This window comes from Gobio gobio (assembly GCF_949357685.1).
Source record: "Gobio gobio genome assembly, chromosome: 6".
NCBI lineage: Eukaryota > Metazoa > Chordata > Actinopteri > Cypriniformes > Gobionidae > Gobio > Gobio gobio.
This window is the reverse complement of record NC_137102.1, coordinates 51474381-51500534: the sequence shown is the minus strand read 5'-3', so window position 1 is coordinate 51500534 and position 26154 is coordinate 51474381. Positions and strand designations below refer to the sequence as shown.

Sequence of the window (26154 nt, the reverse complement as noted above, 5' to 3'; positions counted from 1 at the left end):
AAGTAATCTGAGCCAATGAGATCACTTGGGGTCCTAACAGAGACCGATTTTAAGGAGGACCTGATTTTTCACCACAACGGCTTCTCAAACAAGAAACAATGTAATGTTGGATGGTTGTGGTTTTCTATTGGTAGATCTCATTTGAGTGACAGTTGTCCCGCCCTCATGTCACGTCATCAGAGAAGAGATCTCGATGTAAGATGGAGGGGAGGTTATTTTGATCACAGATTGCGAGGCCACATGAATTAAAAAAATAATGATGTGCACAGATAAATCACTTACAGTAAATACTGCAATATTCCACAAAAAAAAATAGAATTGTCCATTTTGATTTCATGGTGACTTTAACTATGCTGCAATGTAGTGGTTAAGGCTGAGGACAGGTGTGCCCTGATCAAGTCTCGAACAACCCTATGTTACCCCCTGTAGTCATTTCATGGCGGCATCTATGGCATTTGTTGCGCAGTGATAAATAAAGTATTCCAACAAGCAGCTTTGTTTTTATGGATCTCAAAGGACACACATGAAAGCTTGCGACAGACAAAGGGTGTCTATTTTGCCTCGGTAGGAAGGATAATGAATTCAGCTTATTCATGGTGTCACAATAAATGTTTTTTTCCCGCTCAGGGCTACCAGGGCATGGTGGACGGTGGTGACAACATCAAAGAGGCATCATGGGAAAGTGTTTCCAGTATGTTACAAGTGGTAAGCAAATTTCCGTACTAAATTAAAAGCTAAAATAGCACACAAAATTGATCGAACATAGGGAAGATACATTGCAGGGTTGTTGCATAGAGCTGCACGATTCTGGATAAACTGAGAATCTGGTTTTGTTTTTGTTTACAATAGAGGTCATGAATCTCCCATGATTCAGAAGGGGAAAACAGCACATCACTGTTTTTAATGTTGCATTATATTGTGCATGGAGCCTTGCAACCTAGCAAGATGATGAAATCATGTACATTTATTTGCATTATCCGAAGTGACTTACAAATGAGGAACATCACATACAATTTTTGTCATCAGATCCATCAATATTTGCAGAAATATCTAGATTAATGTAATGTGTGAGCAGTGATGAAGCTGAGTGAGAATCCAAGTGCAGCATGAAAGATTTAATAACAAACAACATTAACAGAAAATCCATGAATAAGGGTATCCAAAACAGGCAGGAGTGCAACGACAAGAACACACATACAGGAGAAACCGACAAACAACTGAAGCACAGAGGTATAAATACACAAAGGGAAACAAGATAACAAGAGGGAGTGGCTAAATGGGAAACACCTGTGAGAACTAATCAACATGAAAAACTACAAAGGACTACAAAACATTACAAGACAGGAAATAACAAAAGAGACTTCACAAGTCAGGGAAACAAAGGATGGAATCATGACAGAGCCCCGCATTATTCCAGACGCTCATGAAACAAAACAAAAAAAGTCCAGGAGGGTGGTGGATCGGAGTCCGAACGGGGGAGGGATGGTGGTCCAGGCCCATGGAGGGCAACAGGACAAGGACCCTGGCATGGCATCGATGGGAGCGTGGGCGGACCTGGGCCGTGGAGCATTTCAGAGAGCCATGGCGGCTCGGGCAGTTCAGGGAGCCATGGCGGCACAGACCCCTCAGGGCCAGCCTCCATAGATGGGTAGAACAAAAAAAACTTATTGGGAGGCCCTACTGACTCTGGAACAAGGACAGGAGACAGAGTCCTCTCTGGACTGGGGACAGGAGGCGGAGTCCTCTCTGGACTCGTGACGGGAGGCGGAGTCCTCTCTGGACTGCGGACAGTAGGCGGAGTCCTCTCTTGACTGGGGACGGGACGTGGGGTCCTCTCGGAATCTCCCCTTCAGGACAGGGACGAGGAACAAAGCCATTTCTGGCAGTGGCTGGAGCCATCCCTGGACTCTTGGCAGTGGCTGGAGCCATCCCTGGACTCTTGGCAGTGGCTGGAGCCATCCCTGGACTCTTGGCAGTGGCTGGAGCCATCCCTGGACTCTTGGCAGTGGCTGGAGCCATCCCTGGACTCTTGGCAGTGGCTGGAGCCATCCCTGGACTCTTGGCAGTGGCTGGAGCCATCCCTGGACTCTTGGCAGTGGCTGGAGCCATCCCTGGACTCTTGGCAGTGGCTGGAGCCATCCCTGGACTCTGGGCAGTGGCTGGAGCCATCCCTGGACTCTGGGCAGTGGCTGGAGCCATCCCTGGACTCTGGGCAGTGGCTGGAGCCATACCTGGACTCTGGGCAGTGGCTGGAGCCATCCCTGGACTCTGGGCAGTGGCTGGAGCCATCCCTGGACTCTGGGCAGTGGCTGGAGCCATCCCTGGACTCTGGGCAGTGGCTGGAGCCATCCCTGGACTCTGGGCAGTGGCTGGAGCCATCCCTGGACTCTGGGCAGTGGCTGGAGCCATCCCTGGACTCTGGGCAGTGGCTGGAGCCATCCCTGGACTCTGGGCAGTGGCTGGAGCCATCCCTGGATGCTGGGCAGTGGCTGGACTGAGACAGGAGACGTCGCTAGGCTCTGGACGGAGACAGGAGACGCCACTGGGCTCTGGACGGATACAGGAGACGTCATTGGGCTCTGGACGGAGACAGGAGACGTCACTGGGCTCTGGACGGAGACAGGAGACGTCACTGGGCTCTGGACGGAGACAGGAGACCTCGCTGGGCTCTGGACGGAGACAGGAGACGCCACTGGGCTCTGGACGGAGACAGGAGACGTCACTGGGCTCTGGACGGAGACAGGAGACGTCGCTGGACTCTGGACGGAGACAGGAGACGTCACTGGGCTCTGGACGGAGACGTCACTGGGTTCTGGATGGAGACAGGAGACGTCCCTGGGCTCTGGATTTTTCAGAGACCAATTAGGATCATGCAAAGGCATGATCAAACTGAGCGGCTCAGTTAGTCCTCCCCGGAAAAATTTCATTGGGCATACCTCGTCCATTAAAGTCAAATGTGCCAGCTCAATAAAGTCCTCTACATAGTCCTCGATAGGACGATCTTCTTGACGGAGACACAGGATTCTTGCTGCTGGATTGTGGTCGGTCGATCTGTACCGTGTGATCAGTGATGAAGCTGAGTGAGAATCCAAGTGCAGCATGAACGATTTAATAACAAACAACATTAACAGAAAATTCATGAACAAGGGTATCCAAAACAGGCAGGAGTGCAACGACAAGAACACACATACAGGAGTATATCGACCGACAAACAACAACTGAAGCACAGAGGTATAAATACACAAAGGGAAACAAGGATAACAAGATAACAAGGAGTGGCTAAATGGGAAACACCTTGGAGAACTAATCAACATGAAAAACTACAAAGGACTACAAAACATGACAAGACAGGAAATAAAAAAAGAGACTTCACAAGACAGGGAAACACAGGCTGGAATCATGACAATTAAGCTAGATTTATTATTATTATTACTATTAACTATTATTATTTATTACTAGATTTATTACTCATATAGTTATATGAGAGAGAATAATATAATATTTTTCTATATTTAATTTTTCAAAAAGATTTAATACAAAGTTCCGTCATGAAACTATTAATCGCCAATTGGTTCTTTAAGTTGTACAACACCAACCAATTGGAGGTACTTCCTCATCTATATGGCTTTACTTACACTGTATCCTAGCAACTATCCGCATGCTGCGCAATTATGAGAACTCCGATAATCCCACCTCCTCCCCAGCGCCACCTGTAGAGATCTGCTTGGGGGTTACATCATTCTGTAGCAGCCTTCCTTGTTGTTGTCTTGACTAAGCTGAATATTATGTATTTGCTCAGCAGCAGTAGCAGCAGCAGCAGTGTAGCAGATCTCGTCCGCCAAAATCAAGCCTATGTACATTCCATGCTCTATGCTAATAAAATGCTGGTTGAATCTATTTCACTCCGAGAGTTGTCATGATTGAAATATTATAATTAATATAATTTTATATATATATATATATATATATATATATATATATATATATATATATATATATATATATATATATATATATATATACAATTTTTTAAATGTGATCTACTTGTCAATGGTTAATTTACACATCCATTGCAATTTATTAATTTATTAATCGTGCAGCTCTAGTTTGTCTCATAATGAATGTAGATGAACTGCATGTATATTAGTATATAGTATGCACACATTGCAAATATACCCATTTTCTGTATGCATCAAATACTGCTTGAAATCAAGACTTTCATTACCTTCCATTTCTGGTGCGATGGATGATCCATAAGTAATATTATCTGTGATTTTATGTGACAACAGTGTAGCCTATTTCTTAATGTCACTGTGTGTGTGCAGGGTGGCACTGTGATTGGCAGCGCCCGTTGCAAGGATTTCCGTACCCACGAGGGACGTTTGCGTGCTGCTCTAAACCTGGTGCAGCATGGCATCACTAACTTGTGTGTGATTGGTGGAGATGGCAGTTTGACCGGAGCTAATCTCTTCAGGGAGGAGTGGAGCGGACTGTTGAATGAGCTTGTCCAGTCAGGTAGCAGAGTAGGAGGAGCTTATACATGGGACCAAGATTTGTCATCTGTAACTGTATTGAATAACATAACACCTGTGTATTTTTCTCTGTATCTATGATGGTTTCTCTCTCCCAGGTCAAATCAGTGAAGAGGCTGCCCAAACTCATTCTACGTTACATATTGTTGGGATGGTTGGCTCAATAGACAATGATTTCTGCGGGACAGATATGACCATTGGCACTGACTCAGCACTGCACAGGATCATAGAGGTGGTGGACGCCATAATGACCACTGCACAAAGGTATATGCTAACAATTAAAATATAAAAAATTGTTCCAATTAATTTAATTTTGCAAACATTTTTGTTGTCCAACAGTAGAGCATGGCATGGCGCTAGCCAGGGCCAGATTTACCTCATATTGTGACAGACAAAATACATTTTTGGACTATGTTTACGATGCTACTCGATAAGACATATAGGAACTATACTCTCATTCCTGTGTAAAAATCAAGGAACTTTGTGCTGTACCATGGGTGCAGCGGTGCAATGATATTACACAGCGCCTGAAAATAGTCCCCAGCACGCTCTCTGTGCAAGCAGGTTGTCACATTGGTTATGTTGACGGAAGTTAGCCTATTTTAAGGTGCTGTGTAATATCATTGCACCGCTGAACTCATGGTACAGCACAAAGTTCCTTGATCATTACGCAGGAATGAGAGTTTAGTTCCTAGCCATATCGGCCTAGAAAATCACAACTTTTCCTTTTCTGTCGGTCTTAGTACACAATGTAACTACAGAAGTGTTAAGTTTTAAATAGGAAAAATATTGAAAACTCTTTGGTCATTTTTTTGAGCGAGTCTAATCAGATTCCATTATCTATGCTAAGCTATGCTAAAAGTGCTACAGCCAGACCCGGACATCGGCTGAATGGAATTCGAAAACGGTAAACCTCAACTGTTTAACTCTAGTAGAGTTGGAAAATTAGCCTATTTTCAAAAAAAGCTAGTGTTCTTTTAAGCTAGTGTTGCTGCACCGCACGAGAACCAAACTGAGAGACGCGGGCACTTTCGCATCTATGTGCACTTGAATATTTAAATAGGCAAGGTATTAAAATAGAATCCAGGAGTCAGGACAACTCTGTGTTTCCGAGCACGGTGCTGTCTGTGAGCGGGACGGAGTAACGTAGCCCTCGCCCTCAATCACACTGCAGTGTTTGAGAGAGCTGCCGCCTTCTCCACCCCACGCACAGAGTGAAATTCTCTGACTCCGATACAGGAAAAATAAAACAGAACTTATAACATTGGGGTTAATATGTTAGCAAGCAAGCTACTGATAGTATTCGACTACAGTCCTTAAAGTTAACTGTAAGTAAGCGAACCTTCAACCAGCTGTAGCATTATGCAAGTTTCCCAACGGTTCCTGACTTTAAATCGACGCTACTAAACACGGATATCGGCAGATGCCGATATATTACAAATTGAAAAATATTGGCCCGATATATCGGTCGACCTCATTCTATCAAGATCAAGCTTGAATCGTGTTATGAGGTTTTTGACCAGCAAATGTAGGACATACATGTTTTGTCCATCATTAGAACGGCAGTAAGTGCAATGCATTACTCTTTCATCAACTTTCATGGACATAATTTGTCCAAAATGTCATGTTATTAAAGATGAAGTGCTTCTCACACAGACTTGACAGTATTTACTGTGACTTGATGACAAATGCTAGACTAAGACACTCTTTTCTCCACTCTTCAAATACATAAAACATTAGCTTTATATATATAGCGTTTCTTGAGTAAAGAAAATGCTGTACTTATTCAAACCACCAATTCTTATTTACCTTTTTGCATTGCAAACGAGCAGAGTCACTCCAAACTGTGTACCGCACTTCATTCATGATCGAAGAGGGGCGAAGTTATGACTGACAGTTTGAGGATCCAATGGAGTTATGAGTTTTAGTCACAAGTAAAAAATTACGTTTCAGTAGTTAAATATTTGCAAAACCCATAGACAGACGTAAAGGGTGACCAATAGTAATGATTTATGAAAAAAGGCAAAAATAATTTTCTGAATGATATTTAAAATTTATATAGTTAATATCTTAGTGTTTTACCATTGGAGTGAAATAATTGTAATAATTCCTCATTGTAATTGCCGAACCCCCCCGGACATGCGAGCATAGGCATGTGCCCAGAATGCCTATGTATAAATCTGGCCCTGGCACTAGCAATGTCAAAGTCATGGGTTCGTTGAACTGATTAAATGCAATTCACTTTGGATAAAAGTGTCTGCCAAATGCATAAAATAAATGCATTTTAAATATCAAATACATTAGACATGGTTGTGAACACTTTAATGGGATAGTTCACCCAAAAATGAAAACTAGCCCATGATTTACTCACCCTCAAGTCATCCTAGGTGTATATGACATTCTTCTTTCAGACGAATAAAATCGGAGATACATTACAAAAGTCCTGGCTAATCCAAGCATTATAATAGCTGTAATAGTTGCTCTGTTTTTGAAATCCATAAAAAATGCATCTGTCCGTCGAATAACGGACCTTTAAGGACTGTAATATTTGAAGGACAGATGCATTTTTTAGGGACTTCAAAAACAGAGCAACAGTCACTCCCATTATAAAGCTTGGAAGAGCCAGGACTTTTTTTTATTTAACCCTGATTCAATTCGTCTGAAAGAAGAATGTCATATACACCTAGGATGACCTAGGGTGAGTAAATCATGGGCTAATTTTCATTTTTGGGTGAACCATCCCTTTAAGCATCTCATTAAAGATAAATCAAGTTTTTTTTTATTCATATTGTGTGTCTTTTAGCCATCAGAGGACCTTTGTGCTGGAGGTCATGGGTAGACACTGCGGGTAAGACCCTCGAATAGAAACACTCAAAAAGAGAAACATGTGTTGTACTTAAAATCAGCATCAAACCGAGTGTGTTTATGTGTGTGCAGATATCTAGCATTAGTTAGTGCTCTTGCGTGTGGAGCCGACTGGGTGCTGATTCCAGAATTGCCTCCCCAAGATGACTGGGAGGAACAGATGTGTCAGAAACTATCAGAGGTAACACTCGCACACACAGAAACATATTGCCACGCTCAAACTAACTAAACCAGAGAGACTACTAACCTAACTACGTTGTTCAGTAGTGTGAAAGTTGGCCCTAAAACAGTGTAGCTAGCAAGCTACCTTTTACAGCAGTTGCAGTGTACATTAATATTTTACAAAGTATACAAACATTACATCACTGTTTTTTAATGTTGCTACAGAGTGTCTGCAGAGACCGTGTCAATTAGACTCCCCCCTGAAATTGCCTCACCGACACGGCATCCACAATAAACCCGTCTCTTGCATGATGACTCCGATCTTTCGAATATTCCTATTTAATAATTGTTTAATCGACATGTCATTCTCAATAAACCCGTCTCCGGCGTGATGACTCCGATCTTTCGAATATTCCTATTTAATAATTGTTTTAAGGGTTACTTCAGTGATTTAGCGTTAAGCTTTGTATCAGTAGAAACCCGGTAGTATATTCAAATTATGGTACTTTCCCCCCTCACATCCCCCTGAGACGAGAGAATTATGCAAATTGAATTACGCAAAAATCGTCACAGCCAGTTGAAGGAGCTAGTTCCGCATGTTTTCAACTCGCCCACAGGGGTGGGATCTCACTCACAGAATGTAAATGTGCACGCCCGCGGCCGCTCGGATCGGGCATTAATAACAGAGCAGTGCGGAGCAAAGTTAGTGTTTCAACTTTTCAATGAATTCCTATGAAAGTTTAGCTTCCATATGCAATCTGAAAACACGCCCGACTGGACACGCGCTGAGAATGACTGCCGCGCTTACCTCAGCTCTGCTCTGCTCAGCTCTTCGCTCTCGTGATGAATGAGATCTGACTCCTGCTGCGTTTGTTCCGTGACTTTCGTTCGGCTCACTCACACTTTATTGAAAAGACACGTGCAGTTTTTAATTGTAGTGTTTATTCTCTAACTGAACGAAATTATTGTGTTATTATGAAGATCAAAACGACAGTGGGGGCGGTGTAGGGAGTGGCCTCGTAGGGCAGCGAAGCAAGTGCATTCTGGGAGTTGTTGTCTTTGTTGTCTAGGGTTCGACATTAAGCTTGTTCGCGACAAGTAAATCTGTCATTCACTTGTCCGAGTAAAAAATGAGCTTGTCCGGAAAAAATTCGATATTGTAAATAAAATTTATTCTGAAGCAATATTCTCACCAGTGTTCAATCAGCTTTGACATATTTAAATCTGCATATTTGTGATATTTTTACCTTTTATAAAGGGCATTTTCCCCTAATCTTATTAAATATAGGCTATGCTTCAGCTTTCCTTTTATATTCTTAGATTTTATCAATAAATTAAATTAAAAGAAGACACTGGCTTTTACCAGTCAAATTAAATAATTTACACTGGAAAATTAGAACTGCATTAAATGATGTTATGAGATTGTTTTAACAATTTTTTGAATATACAAAAAAGAAAAGTTGGAAAGAATGTTTAAACATTAAACTAAAACGGCAGTAGGTGGCGGCAGGTGACCGTCTTAATGAGCGAGCCATTGAGTAGATTCGTTCAAACGGCTGATTCATTCAAGAATGAGGCAGTCGTTTACGAATAGGTAATTGAATCTTTGATTCAACCGATATACATACATTTTCTGTCTTTTCTCAGTCTAGAAGGCACCAAATTCAAAAATAATTTCACATTTCTACTACATAAATGACCAAGTTTAAATACACATTCATCTTCCCAGCGCTGAAGTGCCCCTTTAATCAACATGTCATCCTCAATAAACCCGTCTCCTGCGTGATGCCTCCGATCTTTCGAATATTCCGATCTAATATGACTTCTGACCTGTAAAGTTGCCAGAATAATAATCATATACTGTTTGTTAATTGGCCAGAGGAGAACTGGCACCCCGACTGAGCCTGGTTTCTCCCAAGGTTTATTTTTCTCCATTATGCCTCCATTATCTCCATTATGCATCGGAATGGTACGAAATGTGGGGACTTTTATGGTACTTGGTATATGAACACTAATAAATGTGCGTCACTGTAAAAGCTAATTTTGGGAAATGTGTGAAATAAAATAAATTATTCATCCACAATCTAAGAAAAAAAGCACATAGCAATGAAAGCATGAGACTGTAAGCCATCAATATTGCAAAAAAGACACACACACACACACACACACACACACACACACACACACACACACACACACACACACACACACACACACACACACACACACACACACACACACACACACACACACACACACACACACACACACACATATAGAGAAATATGAGACTGTGAGATTGTAACAGAGAAAATTGAGAATATGTGAAATAAAATCAATGAATCAAAAAAATGGGGAGAGATTGGTTCCAAAATGCAAAAGTCTCAAACTGTGTTTCTCTCTTGAACACACACACACACACACACACACACACACACACACACACACACACACACACACACACACACACACACACACATACACACACACACACACACACACACACACACACACACACACACACACACACACACACACACACACACACACACACACAGGTTAGTTTTGCTAAGTGAGGACATTCCATAGACGTAATGGTTTTTATACTGTACAAACTGTACATTCTATCCCCTTACACTAACCCTACCCCTAAACCTACCCATCAAAGGAAACATTCTGCATTTTTACATTTTAATAGAACATTTAGTGTGTTTTTAAAGCTATTTTAAATATGAGGACATATGAAATGTAATACCAGTGTAATACCTGTGTCATTATACAAATTTGTGTCCTCATAAATCACAAAAATAAACACACACACACAATGAATCAAATAAAGGGGAGATATTGGGTCCAAAATGCAAAAGTCACACACTGTCTCTCTCTTGAAAACACGTACGTACACACACACACACACACACACATAGAGAAATGTGAGACTGGTGAGACTGTAACAGAGAACTTTTTGAGAATGTGAAATAACATCAATAAATCAGAAATAAAGGGAAGACATTGTAACATATCCAGAATGCAAAAGTCTTGCACTGTGTTTCTCTCTTAAACACACACTCGCACATTTTTTCCGAAGGTGCTTGGCAAGGGATGTAAAAACAGGCATCATTTGCACAAAGTGCAATCATCCTATTTGCAAGAGACACTCAGTTGTGATCTGTGACGTGCAACAAACACTAATTATAGTTAGTATGTAAATAATATGCACATAATATGTAAATATAGTTAGGTAGGATGATATTTAATACACTTGTTTTATTATTTCTATATTTTCCATTTACTGTTTCATAATTGCTGTTGCCTTTTGAAGATGAGTTACTGTTCATTGAATTGTAAAAAATAGATTTAATGAAAACATTTATTATAAAAGGTTTATAAAAAAATGTTATGACTGATGTTTGTCATTATAATAAATGGTATAAATATTATCAGCTTTCATTATCTAATATTAATTGAGGACTGTCACGGTGGATGTGGCTGTTAGAAAGTGCACGACTCAGGAAGTAAAATAAACAGTCCTTTAATAGGAGAATCAAACGAGGAGATACGTAGGAGAAAACTTGGAGTAAACAGAACAAACCACAATACCTTTAAACAACATCAACGCAAGACAAAGAACAGACTGAAATTCAGGGCATTTACACACATGGCAAACAGAGAACTAATGAGACTAATTAACTACACAACTGAACAGAACTAATATAACAAGGGTAACCAAGGAAACACAGGAGTGGCGGGAAAATGAACAAAGAAACATGTGACTGAATCAAAACACAACAAAGACAGACAGACAAACATGTGACATTACTCCCCCCTCCCGGTAGGCGCATCCCTGGGGGGGGCAGGCACCCTGGAGTCCTAGAGGACCGAGGCAGGTGAACTGGGCCCTGACTGGCTGGGAAGCCTCCATGGTGGTGCCAGTGCTCAGGAGACCAATGAGGCTCCAGGAGCTCGGGAGACCATGGAGGCGCCGGGAGTTCAGGTCGCCATGGCGGCTTTGGGAGTTCAGGTTGCCATGACGGCCCTGGGAGTTCAGGTGGCCATGGCGGCATAGGGAGTTCAAGGGGCCATGGCGGCTCAGACCCTTCAGGTTCGGCCTCCCTTCAGGTTCCCCCCCGGGACGGGGGCACTGAGACCATTTGGCTAGGTGGCGCTGTGACCATTTGCATTGGCGGCGCTGAAACCTCTGGGCTCTGGTCTGGGCCTGGAGCCCTCTCTGGATGCTGGAACCCTCTCTGGACGCTGGTCTGGGGCTGGAAATGTCACTTGGCTCTGGACGTGCACTGGGGACGTCCCTGGGCTTTGGACGAAGATGGGGGACGTCACTTTCTCTGGGCTGAAGATTACTTTGGGTCTTGGGGCTGAGGACCAGGGAAGGGAAGCTGATTTCAAAGCTGTCCGAACCGATGTAGACGCAGGATCCCGCACCTTTTCCCCCAGGTCCTGGCTGTTGGAGACCAGTTTCCGGGCTCTTGGAAACACGGGTGGCCAGGAGGGAAGGCAACCCTTGGAGAGGCATGTGGAGAGTACTGGCTTGGGGTGAGCTGGAGTGATCACATGCTTCCGGATAGGAACTGAATGATGATTTTCCTTAGCTACTTCAACAGGGAAATCAGAACTACATAAATTGAGGACATAGTTAATAGGGCTGTCAAAAAAAAAGTGAATATTCGTCGAATGAAAAAAAAAAAGAACATTCGAATGCAAAACACTTGTATTCAAATTTTGGGTAGAGGCGCGCAAGACATGATGATGTAACTGACGCGGATTGTTTATCCAGTACGGCGCAGTGCGGCTGTTTTGTTAATATGAAAAAAGAGTGATGACTCGGAGTCGGAGAGAAAATGGGCAACCTGTTCAACGGCGTATACAGTCAGACACAGAGCAGTGCAGAAGGCAGCAATCGGGGCTTTGGAGCATGAGATGGATATAAATTAAAGAAACGCTATCTGCTGACGAAAATCCTCTCAGTTGGTTGCAAAAATCATGCGGTATATATGTATCCACATATTGCACAGCTGGCAAAAACATACTTGACCATACCTCAGCAAAAAACTCTCAGCACTCGATGCAGGTCAAGTTGACTGTTTGGTGTTTTTGACAAACAGCATGTACGTAGATATTTAGTGAGTGGAAATTGATTGTTTCTGAATGTCAGTTTGCTATTTTGTGTTCACATTAGGTTGTCTGTTGAAGCGTGTTTTCTCAGGTTACTGATGCACTAGCAGTTTTATGCACTTTTGTTACCCAATTTTCCTTACATGCTCATTAATGAAATGAAATTTTATTTCAAGGACAACTCCGGTAAAAAATTAACCTAGGGGTAATTAACATATGGTTACCGAGTAGATCGTCCTCTGGGATGTGTTTTCATGAAAATCGAATGTAAAGAGTTTTATCTCTAAAAACAGATTAGCTTATAACGCTAGTATATAAATAGTATATAGTATATACTCTTTACATTCGATTTTCATGAAAACGCATCCCAGAGAACGATCTACTCGGTAACCATGTGTTAATTACCCCTAGGTTCATTTTTCACCGGAAGTTGTCCTTTAATAACAATTGTTTGAAAAGTGAATGTCATTTCATTTCAATAAAAGATGCTATGCTTGATTTGGTTTACATTTTCTTGTTGGGCTCGCTTGCGCCCTCTTGTGGGCATAGAAGACAATACAGTACTTTTTCCTCTAACATTAAGTATTGCCTTTAGAATTCGAATATAATTAGAATTTTGCTAATATTTAAGACAGAATATCGAATTTAGCTTCAGCCATTTTGACAGACCTAATAGTTAATAAAGGCCGCTACGGACCTTATAACAATCACCAGGAGACAGGAATCGAAAAGATCATCATCATCCAGTCCCATCCGGAAGCAGGCATTAATCATAGTATCACCCCAGATGGGAAGGATGCAGAAACTCCTCCACATACTGCTGAATGTCAAGCAGTATCTGCTGCAGTATTGAATTTGGAGGCACTGAGACCACTGTCCTTGGCAGTGCTGAGAAATTCATCCCCATGCAGTTTGTTTCGGTCTTGCATTCTGTCACGGTGGATGTGGCTATTAGAAAGTGCACGACTCAGCAAGTGCATAAACAGTCCTTTAATAGGAGAATCAAACGAGGAGATACGTAGGAGAAAACTTGGAGTAAACAGAACAAACCACAATACCTTTAAACAACATCAACGCAAGACAAAGAACAGACTGAAATTCAGGGCATTTACACACATGGCAAACAGAGAACTTATGAGACACAGTTGAACAGAACTAACATTGAGGGTAACCAAGGAAACACAGGAGTGGCGGGAAAATGAACAAAGGAACATGTGACTGAATCAAAACACAACAAAGACAGACAGACAAACATGTGACAAGTACATACATTTTTAAATGTCTTATTTTATTTTAATGAGCTAGTTCAAAAAAATGTATTCACTATATCCATTGAATCATCACTCATTTGTGTTCCTGGAACTCTTGCATTGTTTTACATCATCTTTTTGTAGAAAGAAGAAACATTAATGAAAGACTGTATGTAATAAATAAATGAGTGTTTTCTTATTCGTTTAGAATTCGTTTAGATGCTGCCACTAATTGATCTATTGTTTTTGTGCCAGAAAAAATGCATCTCTTTTTAACTGAATCATATAATCTGATATTTAGATGACTTAATAGCTTCAATGTACTTAGCTATTTTTTTTTTCGTTTAGTAGCTTGTAGTGTAGCAAGCCGCTTTTCCCTAAAGAATAACTTGATAGTACTAGTGCTAAAAATAGCTTGTGGTTTAGATTGCTACAGTTTCCCCAAGCAGCCATGCACATACATATGAACACATTCACACAACTCAATCATCCATACATGCCAATGCACACACACACAGCTTGTTTCAGTCCTGCAGTGTTTGTCCTGCAGAGCCGTTTGCGAGGTTCTCGTCTTAATATAATCATAGTGGCCGAGGGAGCCACAGACAGACATGGAAACCCCATCAGCTCTAATGCAGTGAAAGAGGTGAGTTTCTGCTCCCTGTTCTCACCAGTGTGTATGTATGGATGCGTGTGTGCTTGCTTTTCTTCCCTTGTAGAATCGTGCTGATAAGAAACGGCTTAATATCATCATAGTAGCTGAAGGTGCAATAGACCAAAACAACAAGCCCATAACCACAGACCTTATAAAGGACGTGAGTAATGCACAGCTACAGCCCATTCATGCTAATGAGCCTATAAATCACTGCTTTCCTTCTCTTACACTTAGTAAACTAAGTACTTCAGATATTTTACTTTCTATGTCCTAACTTTGTTACTGAAGTAATAATAAATGCATGTTTTGGATTTGAGCTCTTGTGGAAGTATCAATTGTGTGCGTTTCCATGTGATACTTCCCTTCATTTAGTACACTGATTGTAACAGTTGTCATCAGTGTGTCATTTACTTTTAAGCCTTTAAGTCACACACATTTCTCTTACAACATGCATGTCTGTGGTTATGTTTGCTGTGCTTGCCTTTAGAAACACTCCTTCAGAAATATTGCTTTTTGCATGCATGCTGTATTTTTGAGCTTGGTTTCCAAGTTATAATTAATAATAAATCCAACAAAACTACTGTTCAAAAGATTTTTTCAAATAAATGAATGTTTTTATCGAACAAGGATGCATTAAATTGATCAAAAGTGACTATTTTGCTGTTCTATTGAACTTTGTAATCCTCAAAGAATTCTAAAAAATATATTAGTTTCCACAAAAATATTATGCATCATCACAACATTGATACTATTAAGAAATGTTTCAGCAAATCAGCATATTAGAATGATTTCTGAAGGATCACATGACACTGAAGCCTGGAGTAATGATGCTGAAAATTCAGCTTTGCAACACAGGAATAAATTACATTTAAAAAAATATTAAGTCAGAAAACAGTTATTTTAAATTGCAATAATATTTCACAATATTACTGTTTTTATGTATTTTTGATCCACTAAATGGTGATCATAAGAGATTTGTTTCAAAAAACATAAAAAAATCATTTGAACAGTAGACATTTTAAACATTTTAGTTTATGATATTGCTGGATGTGTTTGAGAAACATCTGTATTTCAGTTGAAGTGAAGACTGTGTTGACTCTCTACTGCAGCTGGTTGTGCGCTGTTTGGGGTTTGACACGCGGGTCACCATTCTGGGTCACGTCCAGAGAGGAGGAACACCCTCTGCCTTTGACCGCATTCTGGTATGGTCCTGTACTGACTGTATTTTATTGAATTAGACAAAACACACTTTAACATGTTGTATTCACTCTCTTTAGTTCTCTATCTCTCCGTAGGCCAGTCGTATGGGAGTGGAAGCCGTGTTGGCCCTTTTAGAAGCGTCCCCTGGTACTCCAGCGTGTGTGGTGTCTCTGTGTGGGAACCAGGCTGTCAGGGTGCCTCTGATGGAGTGCGTTCAGATGGTGAGAAAGTAACTCAACTAATGACAGACTTTTGGGTTTTTCGGCCCTATTTTAACGATCTGAGCACATGGTCTAAAGCGCACGGCACAAGGTGCACTTAAGGCGTTTACACTTTTGCTAGTTTAACGACGGAAAAAATGGCCAGCGTACCAGGCGTATGGTCCAAAAGGTTTGTACCTAGTCACTTAAAGGATTAGTTCACCTCAAAATGAAAATTTCCTGATAATTTACTCACCCCAATGCCATCCAACATGTCCATGTCTTTCTTTCTTCAGTGGAAAAGAAATGAAGTTTTTTAAGGAAAACATTTCAGGATTTTTCTCTACACAATGGACTTCAATTGCAACCAAAATGTTGAACGTCCACATCAATGCAGTTTCAAAGGGCTTTGAAGTGCTTTAAAATGGTACTGCGCGATCCCAGCTGAGGAATAGGGTCTTATCTAGCGAAACGATCTGCCATTTTCTAAAAAAAAATCAAATGTATATAGTTTTCAACCACAATTGGTCGTCTTGTGCTGGTCTGCAACGAGCCAGGCATTACTTAACTTACGTTGAAAAGGTCACGACTAATACTAATTTTGAGACTAATACAAACGCTTTTTTAACAAAACAGGTAAATCAATGATACATTAAATAATAAATATGTCATTCAGCATACGATCCTCCTTTTCCACACTTTTAAACAATGGGGTGGTACTTCCGCCCATGTTCGGCGTGACCTTTTCAACGTACGCTACGCAATGCCTGGCTCGTTGCAAACCAGCACAAGACGATCAATTGTGGTTAAAAAGTATATACATTTGAATTTATTTTAGAAAATGACCGATCGTTTCGCTAGATAAGATCCTATTCCTCATCTGGGATCACGCAGTACCATCTTGAAGCACTTCAAAGCCCTTTGAAACTGAATTGATGTGGACGTTCAACATTTTGGTTGCAATTGAAGTCCATTGTGTGGAAAAAAATCCTGAAATGTTTTCCTTAAAAAACTTTTCCACTGAAGAAAGAAAGACATGGACATCTTGGATGGCATTGCGGTGAGTAAATTATCAGGACATTTTTACTTTTACTTTAGAGCTTTATTTATCCCCTTGGGGCAATTAAAGTTAGGCTCACATGGTGCTTCACAAATAACACATATACATCCAAACAAACATGCAAACCCCCCCCAAAAAAAGAGAATAAAAATAATAATAATAATATATTTAAAAAAAAAAAAAAAACGCATATTATATATTATATTTTCATTTTGAGGTGAACTAGTCCTTTAATGAGTCATGGGTGTGTTTTGGGCGTAACATGCAGTAAACCAATCAGAGTCTCATCTCCCATTCCCTTTAAAAGCCAGTTGCGCTCGTGCCATGGAGGATACACTATTTACATGGCGGAATTCGGAAAGACTGAACGCTTCTCTAGAGAGGAATCCTTCTATTTTTCATATTTAAAAATGTTTGTGTGCTGCTGCACGTCCCTGTGTGTGTAATAAGCTGAGTGCACGTGCATTGTGCGCCCGCCTATAGGTGCATATTACTAACGCAATAAAATAAATAACACAAAAAATACAGCGCTATTGACTTTAGACGTTATTGACGTTTTCAGTTGCCTCAAAATAGCAACGCGCCAACAATGCGCCTGAACACACCTCGTTTCAGACCAGCACGCCCATGGGCGAACAGATTGGCGCAAGTGGCTATTTAAACAGCGTGGCGCTGGATGTGAAAATGATAACTGCGTCGGGCTGAAACAAGCAAAAAACACTTGCGGCCTGCTGTCGCATTGCGGGTGTATGATAGTGCCCCTAAAGTTTATGGTAAAGTTTATTAAATCTGGGAGCTTTGGTCTAGCGGTTAGTGCACGACGTGCTCAACTTCCTGTTTCCTGTCCTCTTTCAACATCTGTATCACAAAAGAGGTTAGATTTTATTCTTTGAAATAAAATAAAATTGCAATGTTTTACTTTATTGCTGCATACAGACAGCGTGGTCCATATTAACAGTATTAACAGCCAATCCTGAATCTCAGTTTAGTTCAATCAATAGAGTATTTGCTAAGTAGTTTGATGCTCTGTTTGGGAGTTGACAGTTTGAATGTTTTTCATACTGCAGACGCAGGAGGTCCAGAAGGCCATGGATGAAATGAGATTTGAAGATGCCGTAAAACTGCGTGGCAGGTAAACACAAACATCAAAAAAAAAGTCAACAGTGCGTTGACATCTGCTCTGTAATCACAACAGGAAATGTCTGATTGGCTTTTAGAACCTTTTTTTCTCCTTTTTTTGTATTTTAGGAGTTTTGAAAACAACCTGAATACCTATAAACTCCTGTCTCACCACAAAATTGATACTGAACTTCCAAATGTAAGTCATAATGCGAACAAGACATAATGTATATTTTGCACAGCATGTTTGGTCTGATTTAGCCACTTTCTGTGACACTGACGGCTCAACATGTTTATTTATTTTCTTTTGTGGGGATGAGGATGGAACGTAGGAAGGCCATTGTCATGTATGTACTGTACATGGAATATAGAATAGAATATAGAATATTCAGTGCTTTGTCCCCTGATTAGGTTTCTGAACATTACTATTTATGTTTTCCACAAGCTTTTGATTTATTTATTTATATGAAAATATACCACTGTTCAAAAATTTGGGGTAATTATGATCTCTTATGCTCATCAAGGCTGCATTTATTTGATCATGCAGTAAAATACAGTAAAACCGTAATAGTTTGGGAATTATTTATTTCTTTATTAAATAAATACAATTCTCTATCTGAATATAATTTAAAATGTAATGTATTCTTGTGATGGCAAAGCTGAATTTTTTTCAGCATCATTACTCTAGTCATCAGTGTCACATGATCCAACATTTATTATTATTATCAGTGTTGAAACATGCAATTTAAATATTCTTTGTTGTTATATAAGCTTCAAAAGAACCATTTTAATGGAAATGCTAATAATTTGTCGCTAAAATGTCGTTCCTGTCACTTTTGATCAATTTAATGCATCCTTGCTGAATAAAAGTGTTAATTTCTCCTAAAAAGACAAAACTAACTGACCCCAAACTTTAGAACAACAGTGTATTAGTTGTTTGAGAGTTTAGGGAAACTGTCATCTCGGTCAGTTGAAATCACATTGACATGAGGCTTCCACTGATAACTTAACAAACTCTATAGAAAAGATTTGTATGTACTAGCATAGACAATAAAAACAGATCATTATATCCTAAACGTGAAGAAGGTTTAAATTAGGAGACCACAGACCAAAGTCTGTTTGTATCAGTTTTGTATCAGGTTAGATTATTGACTGTATTGTTCTACAAACATATCTGCATGTCTTATGCGGTCTGTGTAATGGCAGGGAGCAGATACGTTGAGCTCACCTCACTCATTTTGAGAAGCAGGCCTGACTTCTTATTGGTTAATTAAACCTTTCATTTAAATGGTTTTGTGTTTCATTATGTTTATGGTGCGTGATGCTCTTTTCTCTTCACTAGAGTACATTTAATGTAGCCGTATTGAATGTGGGCGCTCCTGCAGCTGGCATGAATGCAGCCGTGCGGTCTGCCATCAGGGTCGGGATCACAGAAGGTCACACTATGTTTGCTGTTAGTGACGGATTCGAGGGCTTCTATAAGGGACAGGTAACGCAACGTAAACTAACAGACCTTTATGTATAACGGGTGTTTATTTAAATATGGACACTTTTTTTTTATGTTGTGGAGCCAGACTTTCAATTTTAAATTTTTCCATTCACAAAGTTACTTAAGTATTGGTAAAGATAATATATTATTATTATCATCATCACTATCATTTATTGTGCGTGATTTCCAATCAAGCTGTAATTTCATTTTGTCAAATTATACAAAAAGTGTTCAAATATAGTGTGTGTATTTTGTTAAAGCTGCAGTCCGTAATTTTTTGCGGTCTAGCGGGTAATAAACAGAACTGCATCAGTGTTTCCCACACATAGACTAATTCGTGGCGGTGCGCCACAGAATCAACACCATCCGCCACATATTGCGCGTCGTTCTTCTTCTTTTTTTTTTTTTTTTTTTTACGCTATTTAAAACCATGTTTAAAACACGCAGCGAGCTGCATTTCCTTTCCCTGCTCTCTCTCTGTCACTCACGCGCGTCTCTCGCTCTCAAATGGCCAAACCTGCATGAAACAAAGTCTAAGCTTTTAAAATGTTTAACGTTTTAATACGAAAAACAGAGGTGCGACATGCTCTCATCTCCCGGCGGTGCGCGCGGTCACGTGGTTCACGGAGCTCTCAATAGTTCCACACAAACCCGCGCTGGCAATGCATTTGAATGGATAGACGATAGTTTCACTATAGGCTACAGGTATTTGCAACATTTTTTGGTAAACAATACAGCATAGTGTCCATTGATTATTACGTCAACCATTTACAGTATCATTTTATTATGGAGAGTGATGGAGATGCAACATTGTTAACATTAATGTTAATGTTTTTCTTGTATTTAGCCCTCAGGTATTCCTTACTAATTGGTCACATTCATACTCATTGATGGTCAAATGTGACCATACACCTTAACTCTTTTTCAATTAAATAAATGTTCTATATTTTAGTTTAATAATATTTATTGAATATTTTGAGGAGATCTTTTGGTACTAAATAGGCCTACTATTTGTGCAATAATTATGATCCATAATGAATTAAAATATTTTTCTTCTAATATTTTTCTTATTTATATTACAATTAGTGTAATTAAGGTTATAATAGAGAATTCCAATACAAAGAGGCAAATTAGAGTCATTTTGTGGCTGGAAAAATAATAAAATGTAATTTGTAATGCCATGGTTTACCCACTATAGGTGTCTGTATGGCTCTTTAATAAATATACATGTATATAGTTGCTCAAAAAAGTATTGCAGATCATAACTGATTAATTATTTTTAGGTTTTGCATTTGAATACATATTTAGTCATGATCAAACACTAGATTTCTTTAAATGTGAAATTTTAAAACGTTAATAACTTACATCCTAAGATTTTTTAATGATACTTATATAAGCACACACAAGTGAATATTAATGAATGCAAGCACATATCATTTAGCTCAAGAAAAGTTTAAAATAGTGCTGAAAAGGCAAACTTATTTTTTCCTATATGTACAGTAGGCTATATGAATTGATACTGAATCAATATTTGTGCCAATCACCAACCGCCAATTTCCACCCACCCACCGCTTTAAATTAGCCGTTGCAAGACAGATGAGCCCAGCAAATTGTTTAATGTTCATTGTAATCAAATACAATGCATGATTTAAGATGTTGTGGAAATTGCATGATATTTTGACCTATTCATTTGGCAAAGCATCTGTTGGCTGCCCAGTCTATAAAACACTGTGAGACTGCATATAGATTGCATGTGACTCCGTCCCTTGCCAAATGAGATAAACAGTCATGATTACAGTAAGCCCATTAATCCTTCCCACAATCCTCTGCTGCATTGAGCGCTGTGCCACATTTAACCTAGTGTAGCATTTCAGATCCACTCTATACTGCTTACCTCATTCAGAGGAAAGGTGCTAATGCTGCGTGCGTGTTTTCAATTAAAATTCCATTTAAATGCAAGTTTAAGGACTTTTCTTTCTTTTTTTGCCCCTTAAATGTGATTGGAAGTGGTTTCACAAGGTTTCTTTGTGTAGGAAATGAATGCTTTATATCTCGGATGTATATTATGAGAAAGAAAAACAACATATTAAACTTGATTACAGTATTGAGTATCAGTGATCATAATCCTTTTCAGCATAGCACAGTTTAAAAAAAGATAAAAGATTTAAAACTCAAGCAAAGGTCAATGATCCCATATTAACTTGGGATTTGTTCTGCAGATAAAAGAAATCAAGTGGGGTGATGTTGGGGGCTGGACAGGCCAGGGCGGGTCCCTGCTAGGCACAAAAAGGTAAGATTATATTCCTAAGGGCCCATTGTCAATAAAAAGGCATTGATACGCCTTTATGCACTGAATTAGATGCTTTCTAATATCCTGAAATATCTTTTTCAGAACTCTCCCAGCAAAACACATTGATAAAATTGCAGAACAAATGAGGATTCACAACATCAATGCTTTACTGCTTATTGGAGGATTTGAGGTATGTAATGTAATATTTTACAGTATTTGGCTACATTTTTGTACATATTTTGCTGTGTATTAATAAGTAAAATAAACATTTTAATTCTATTATTTTGAAGTTTCTACTGAAAACAAATTTCTCCTTCCCCCAATGCCATTCATTATTCATCATTTGCCATTGTGTCTCTTTTTTGTATTAAAGGTGCAGTAAGCCCTTTCTGAGAATCACTGTTGATATTTGAAATCACCAAAACAAACACGCCCCTACCCAAAAGGATCACACCCCTATCTTGATAGCCCCACCCCCAAATTCACAAACACTGCAACACATGCCCCTCCCCCCTAATGAGTGGACAACGCCCTGCTGATTGGCTACACATGTGTTTTGGTGCTTGGTCCGATTTACTTTCAACAGCGTTTCTCATAATTCCCTTTAAAGGATATCATATTACTGTTTTATAGTATTTAAAACAAATTGTTATTTACAGGTGAAAAACAGTATTTTACAGTGTTTTTATTGATACCATATATTCATTAGTTTGTAACAAAATAACATTTAACTTAATAATTGAGGCACGACATTTGTTTGTTTTGATATTTTATTATTTTAACAATACATATTTAATAGTATAATAATTAAAATCATTACATCATACACTACAGTTCACTACAGTATAATTTAAAATTCCTATGAAACATTTACTCACGGCAATCTGATCACATACAGTATTTTTGCATAAAGTCTCTTCATTATTATGATGACACGTTATGTCTTTTTTTCCTGGTCTTTATAATATCATACCAAAAAAAAAAGTAAGAGTTTCAATTGTTTTGTGTTTCATCTGTCATTTTACAATCATACTTTAAAACTTCTACATAAATACTTATTTTTACCCTCGTAATCAAAGTGGGCATGGCTCTCTTCCCCTTCTTAATATTTCCCATAATTCTAGCCAGTGACCCATAAGTTCTTGCTCTGACCGCAGGCATATTTGGGCTTGATGGAGCTGCAAGCAGCTCGTTCCAAACACACAGAGCTTTGTGTTCCCATGGTGATGGTCCCGGCCACTGTGTCCAACAATATCCCCGGCTCAGACCTGAGCATCGGGGCAGACACGGCCCTCAACGCCATCACGGACGTAAGACGTCACACACTCGTGTCAGAGAGAGAGAGTGTGTGTGTGTGGGGTGATTGTATATCTGTTTGTCAAGTGCACTGTCAGTAAGATATGCTGAAAGGTCAGGGCTGATGATTACCAACCTCCCTGTCAGGAAACACACAGGACATACTCAAAATACTTGAAGGTTAAATTACATTTTGTGGATATCGGCAGTCAGCCTCGATAATTTTAGACCTTGTGCAAATGTAGACCTTATGCAGTGCATAATGATAGTGTGATAGAGCTATATTTGGTGGAATGAGGTTTCTATGCATTAAGGTGAGGTAAAGCTATGTTTTTAAGCTACAAGTTATGTTTTTTAGTTTACAAGCTACATTTAACAGGGTGTTTATTAGGTAATCAATGTTTAAATGTGAATAAAAGCCTAAATTAAATTTGTTCATTATATAAAGCGATCAAGTCTCTTCAAGGAACTTTGGACTAAACCGCTCAATTCATATGGATTAGTTTTATAATCTCTTTATTAACTTTTTGAAGCTTCAAAGTGGTAGTTACGCAACTGTCTATGGAGGCTTGGGTGAACTTAACCTTTAACAGAGGCCTTTAAGACATACTATATTTGGCATAAGAGTTAATGTGTGCACATTTTAAAAGAAAAATACTATTTGCAAATAGTACAAACTGATTAACGATCCTTACACTTTATTTTAAGGTGTCATTGTTACAGTGTAATTATATATGTATTATATATTTACTATAGGGTTAGGGTTAGGTGGAGGGTTAGTTCGTTGCATAAAATTATGCATAATTTAATATTAGTAAATTGTTATTTATTACTATTGTAAGTACAAGTAACATATGTAACAATGACACTGTAAAATAAAGTGTTACCAAAAGATTATTACTATTATTACTTATGGCCTTGATATAATATTGGAAGGGTTAAATACATTTTGTGCATCACCTCTGCCTTTCAGAGCCGAAATTGCTTGTAAATTTCACAAATAATGATAGAGTATCTGCAAGTAACATATTGAATTAACCATGAAATTTTGACGTACAAATACTGAATTCGTATTTAATTGTAAAACGTACTTCAATAATTATAATCACAACAATTTTTTTACTGTGTAGTTTAATTTCACGCTGTACATGACAAAAAGTATCAAATTACTTTAGTACGACTGAAATCGAAGTGTGTGTAGACATGCTTACGGTGCTCTCTGGGTAGAGCTTTGTTTTGTGGCTTGAAATAGAGCTGCATTTGTTCGGGTGGGATATCGCTGTGTGTGATGATGGGCTGAGGTTGGTGGTCACTGCGGTCTGACTGAATCAGCGTGTCTAGAGACGATCGCATGTGGTCACACAGCACAACCTGTCAACCAGTCCTGCATCTGACTGTATAACTGTGTGTTTGCACCTTTTGTGTGGGTTTATATTGCAGGCCTGGCCCAACAAAGCATCATACTGAGATCTTCAATGCAACATTTTTTGCATTTTATGTTTGATTATAATGTATGAGCTGCCAAACATGATCTGAAAGTTTTCTATTCCGTTTCATTTAAAAAGATATGTTTTATATGCACTCACTGTGGGATTAAGATTAATATACTTATTCATCTTGTACCTTTTAGCTCAGTTCTGCTGTTTCCCATAAATAAATACTTCTAAACAAATGAACACATGAATTAACGTCCTGGGACTAACTATTAGAAATTGAGTTCAAAAGCATTTGACAAAGTGAATAACATCACTAACAAATAAAACCAAACACAATGTTTCATTAATATTAATGAAACTTTATTCAACTTTAATTTATTTCCTATTAATGTTGTGGAATAACATTTTATTTTGTGTTTCAACAGCAAAAAATAATTACATGCTTAACGGATTAATTAAATATTTCTCATTCATTAAAATTTAAAGGGTTAGTTCACCCAAAAATGAAAACTAGCCCATGATTTACTCATGTCATCCTAGGAGTATATGGCATTCTTCTTTCAAACGAATAAAATCAGATACATTTTAAAAAAGTCCTGGCTAATCCAAGCTTTAAAAATGCTTTAAAAATGCCAAGTGTCAAAATATCCATATTTAAAACTTTATAGACTAAAATAACTAACTTCCGGTGGATTGAGAAATGGCGGAGGATTTCAATATAAAAGAAGAGGGGCTTGAGTTTGTTGCCCATTCCTATCCGCGAGAGGCGCCAAAGCTTGCAATGCTCCTATACATCGTGTCAGGGGGTTACTCTTTTGCTGTAAGTCGAACTGCGTACAGCTTTCCACCGGAAGTTCCTTATTTTAGTCTATGGAGTTATGGATATTTTTCTTACACAAATGCGCCACTTCGCTTCAGACGACCTTTATTAACCCCCCTCATATACCCCCCCCCCCCTCCCCCCGGAGCCATGTGGAGCAGTTATATGATGGATATATGCAATTTAATGGACTTCATAAACGAGGCAACAATTCACTGCCATTACAATGCTTGGATTAGCCAGGACTTTTTAAATATAACTCCCATTTAATTGTATTTGTCTGAAAGAAGAATGTCATATATACCTAGGATTACTTGAGGGTGAATAAATCATGGGCTTATTTTCATTTTTGGGTGAACTAAGCCAATGGTAAGGAACCATTACATTTTATCATTCTTCAAACATTACTTTTAAACGTTCTCCGCACATTCTGAAACAAGTAGTAACATTTAAAAAATGTTAGACCAACATCCAACTAAAACGTTTCAGAAAAAAAAAAAACATTCCATGAATGATGTATACGCTTTTGTGCTAACGTTTTGAGAACATTATTAAAGACCAGACTTTGAACAAACATTCTTTTAACGTTCCTGGAAGAATGTCAGAGCGTTAGTTCTGAGAACATTCTTTGTTAGCTGGGTTTTTGGCAC

General features: G+C 39.1%; 1 protein-coding gene across 4 annotated transcripts in view; it reads left to right on the top strand.

Annotated features, from left to right (window-relative positions):
• Window positions 1-26154, top strand: part of pfkpb (phosphofructokinase, platelet b) — a 44026-nt gene that overhangs the window by 3611 nt on the left and 14261 nt on the right. For 3 of the 4 annotated variants that reach the window (XM_079819983.1, XM_079819982.1, XM_079819985.1), the window contains exons 3-16: window positions 628-705; window positions 4326-4515; window positions 4631-4796; window positions 7336-7380; window positions 7470-7578; window positions 14659-14754; window positions 15704-15796; window positions 15890-16015; window positions 18122-18186; window positions 18303-18372; window positions 19516-19662; window positions 21882-21952; window positions 22055-22142; window positions 23110-23262. In XM_079819983.1, coding sequence (XP_079676109.1) covers window positions 628-705; window positions 4326-4515; window positions 4631-4796; window positions 7336-7380; window positions 7470-7578; window positions 14659-14754; window positions 15704-15796; window positions 15890-16015; window positions 18122-18186; window positions 18303-18372; window positions 19516-19662; window positions 21882-21952; window positions 22055-22142; window positions 23110-23262 — 1497 coding nt within the window. Of the gene's footprint in view, window positions 1-627; window positions 706-4325; window positions 4516-4630; window positions 4797-7335; window positions 7381-7469; window positions 7579-14489; window positions 14586-14658; window positions 14755-15703; window positions 15797-15889; window positions 16016-18121; window positions 18187-18302; window positions 18373-19515; window positions 19663-21881; window positions 21953-22054; window positions 22143-23109; window positions 23263-26154 lie in introns of all 4 variants that reach the window. The other variant, XM_079819984.1, reaches the window with a different exon arrangement.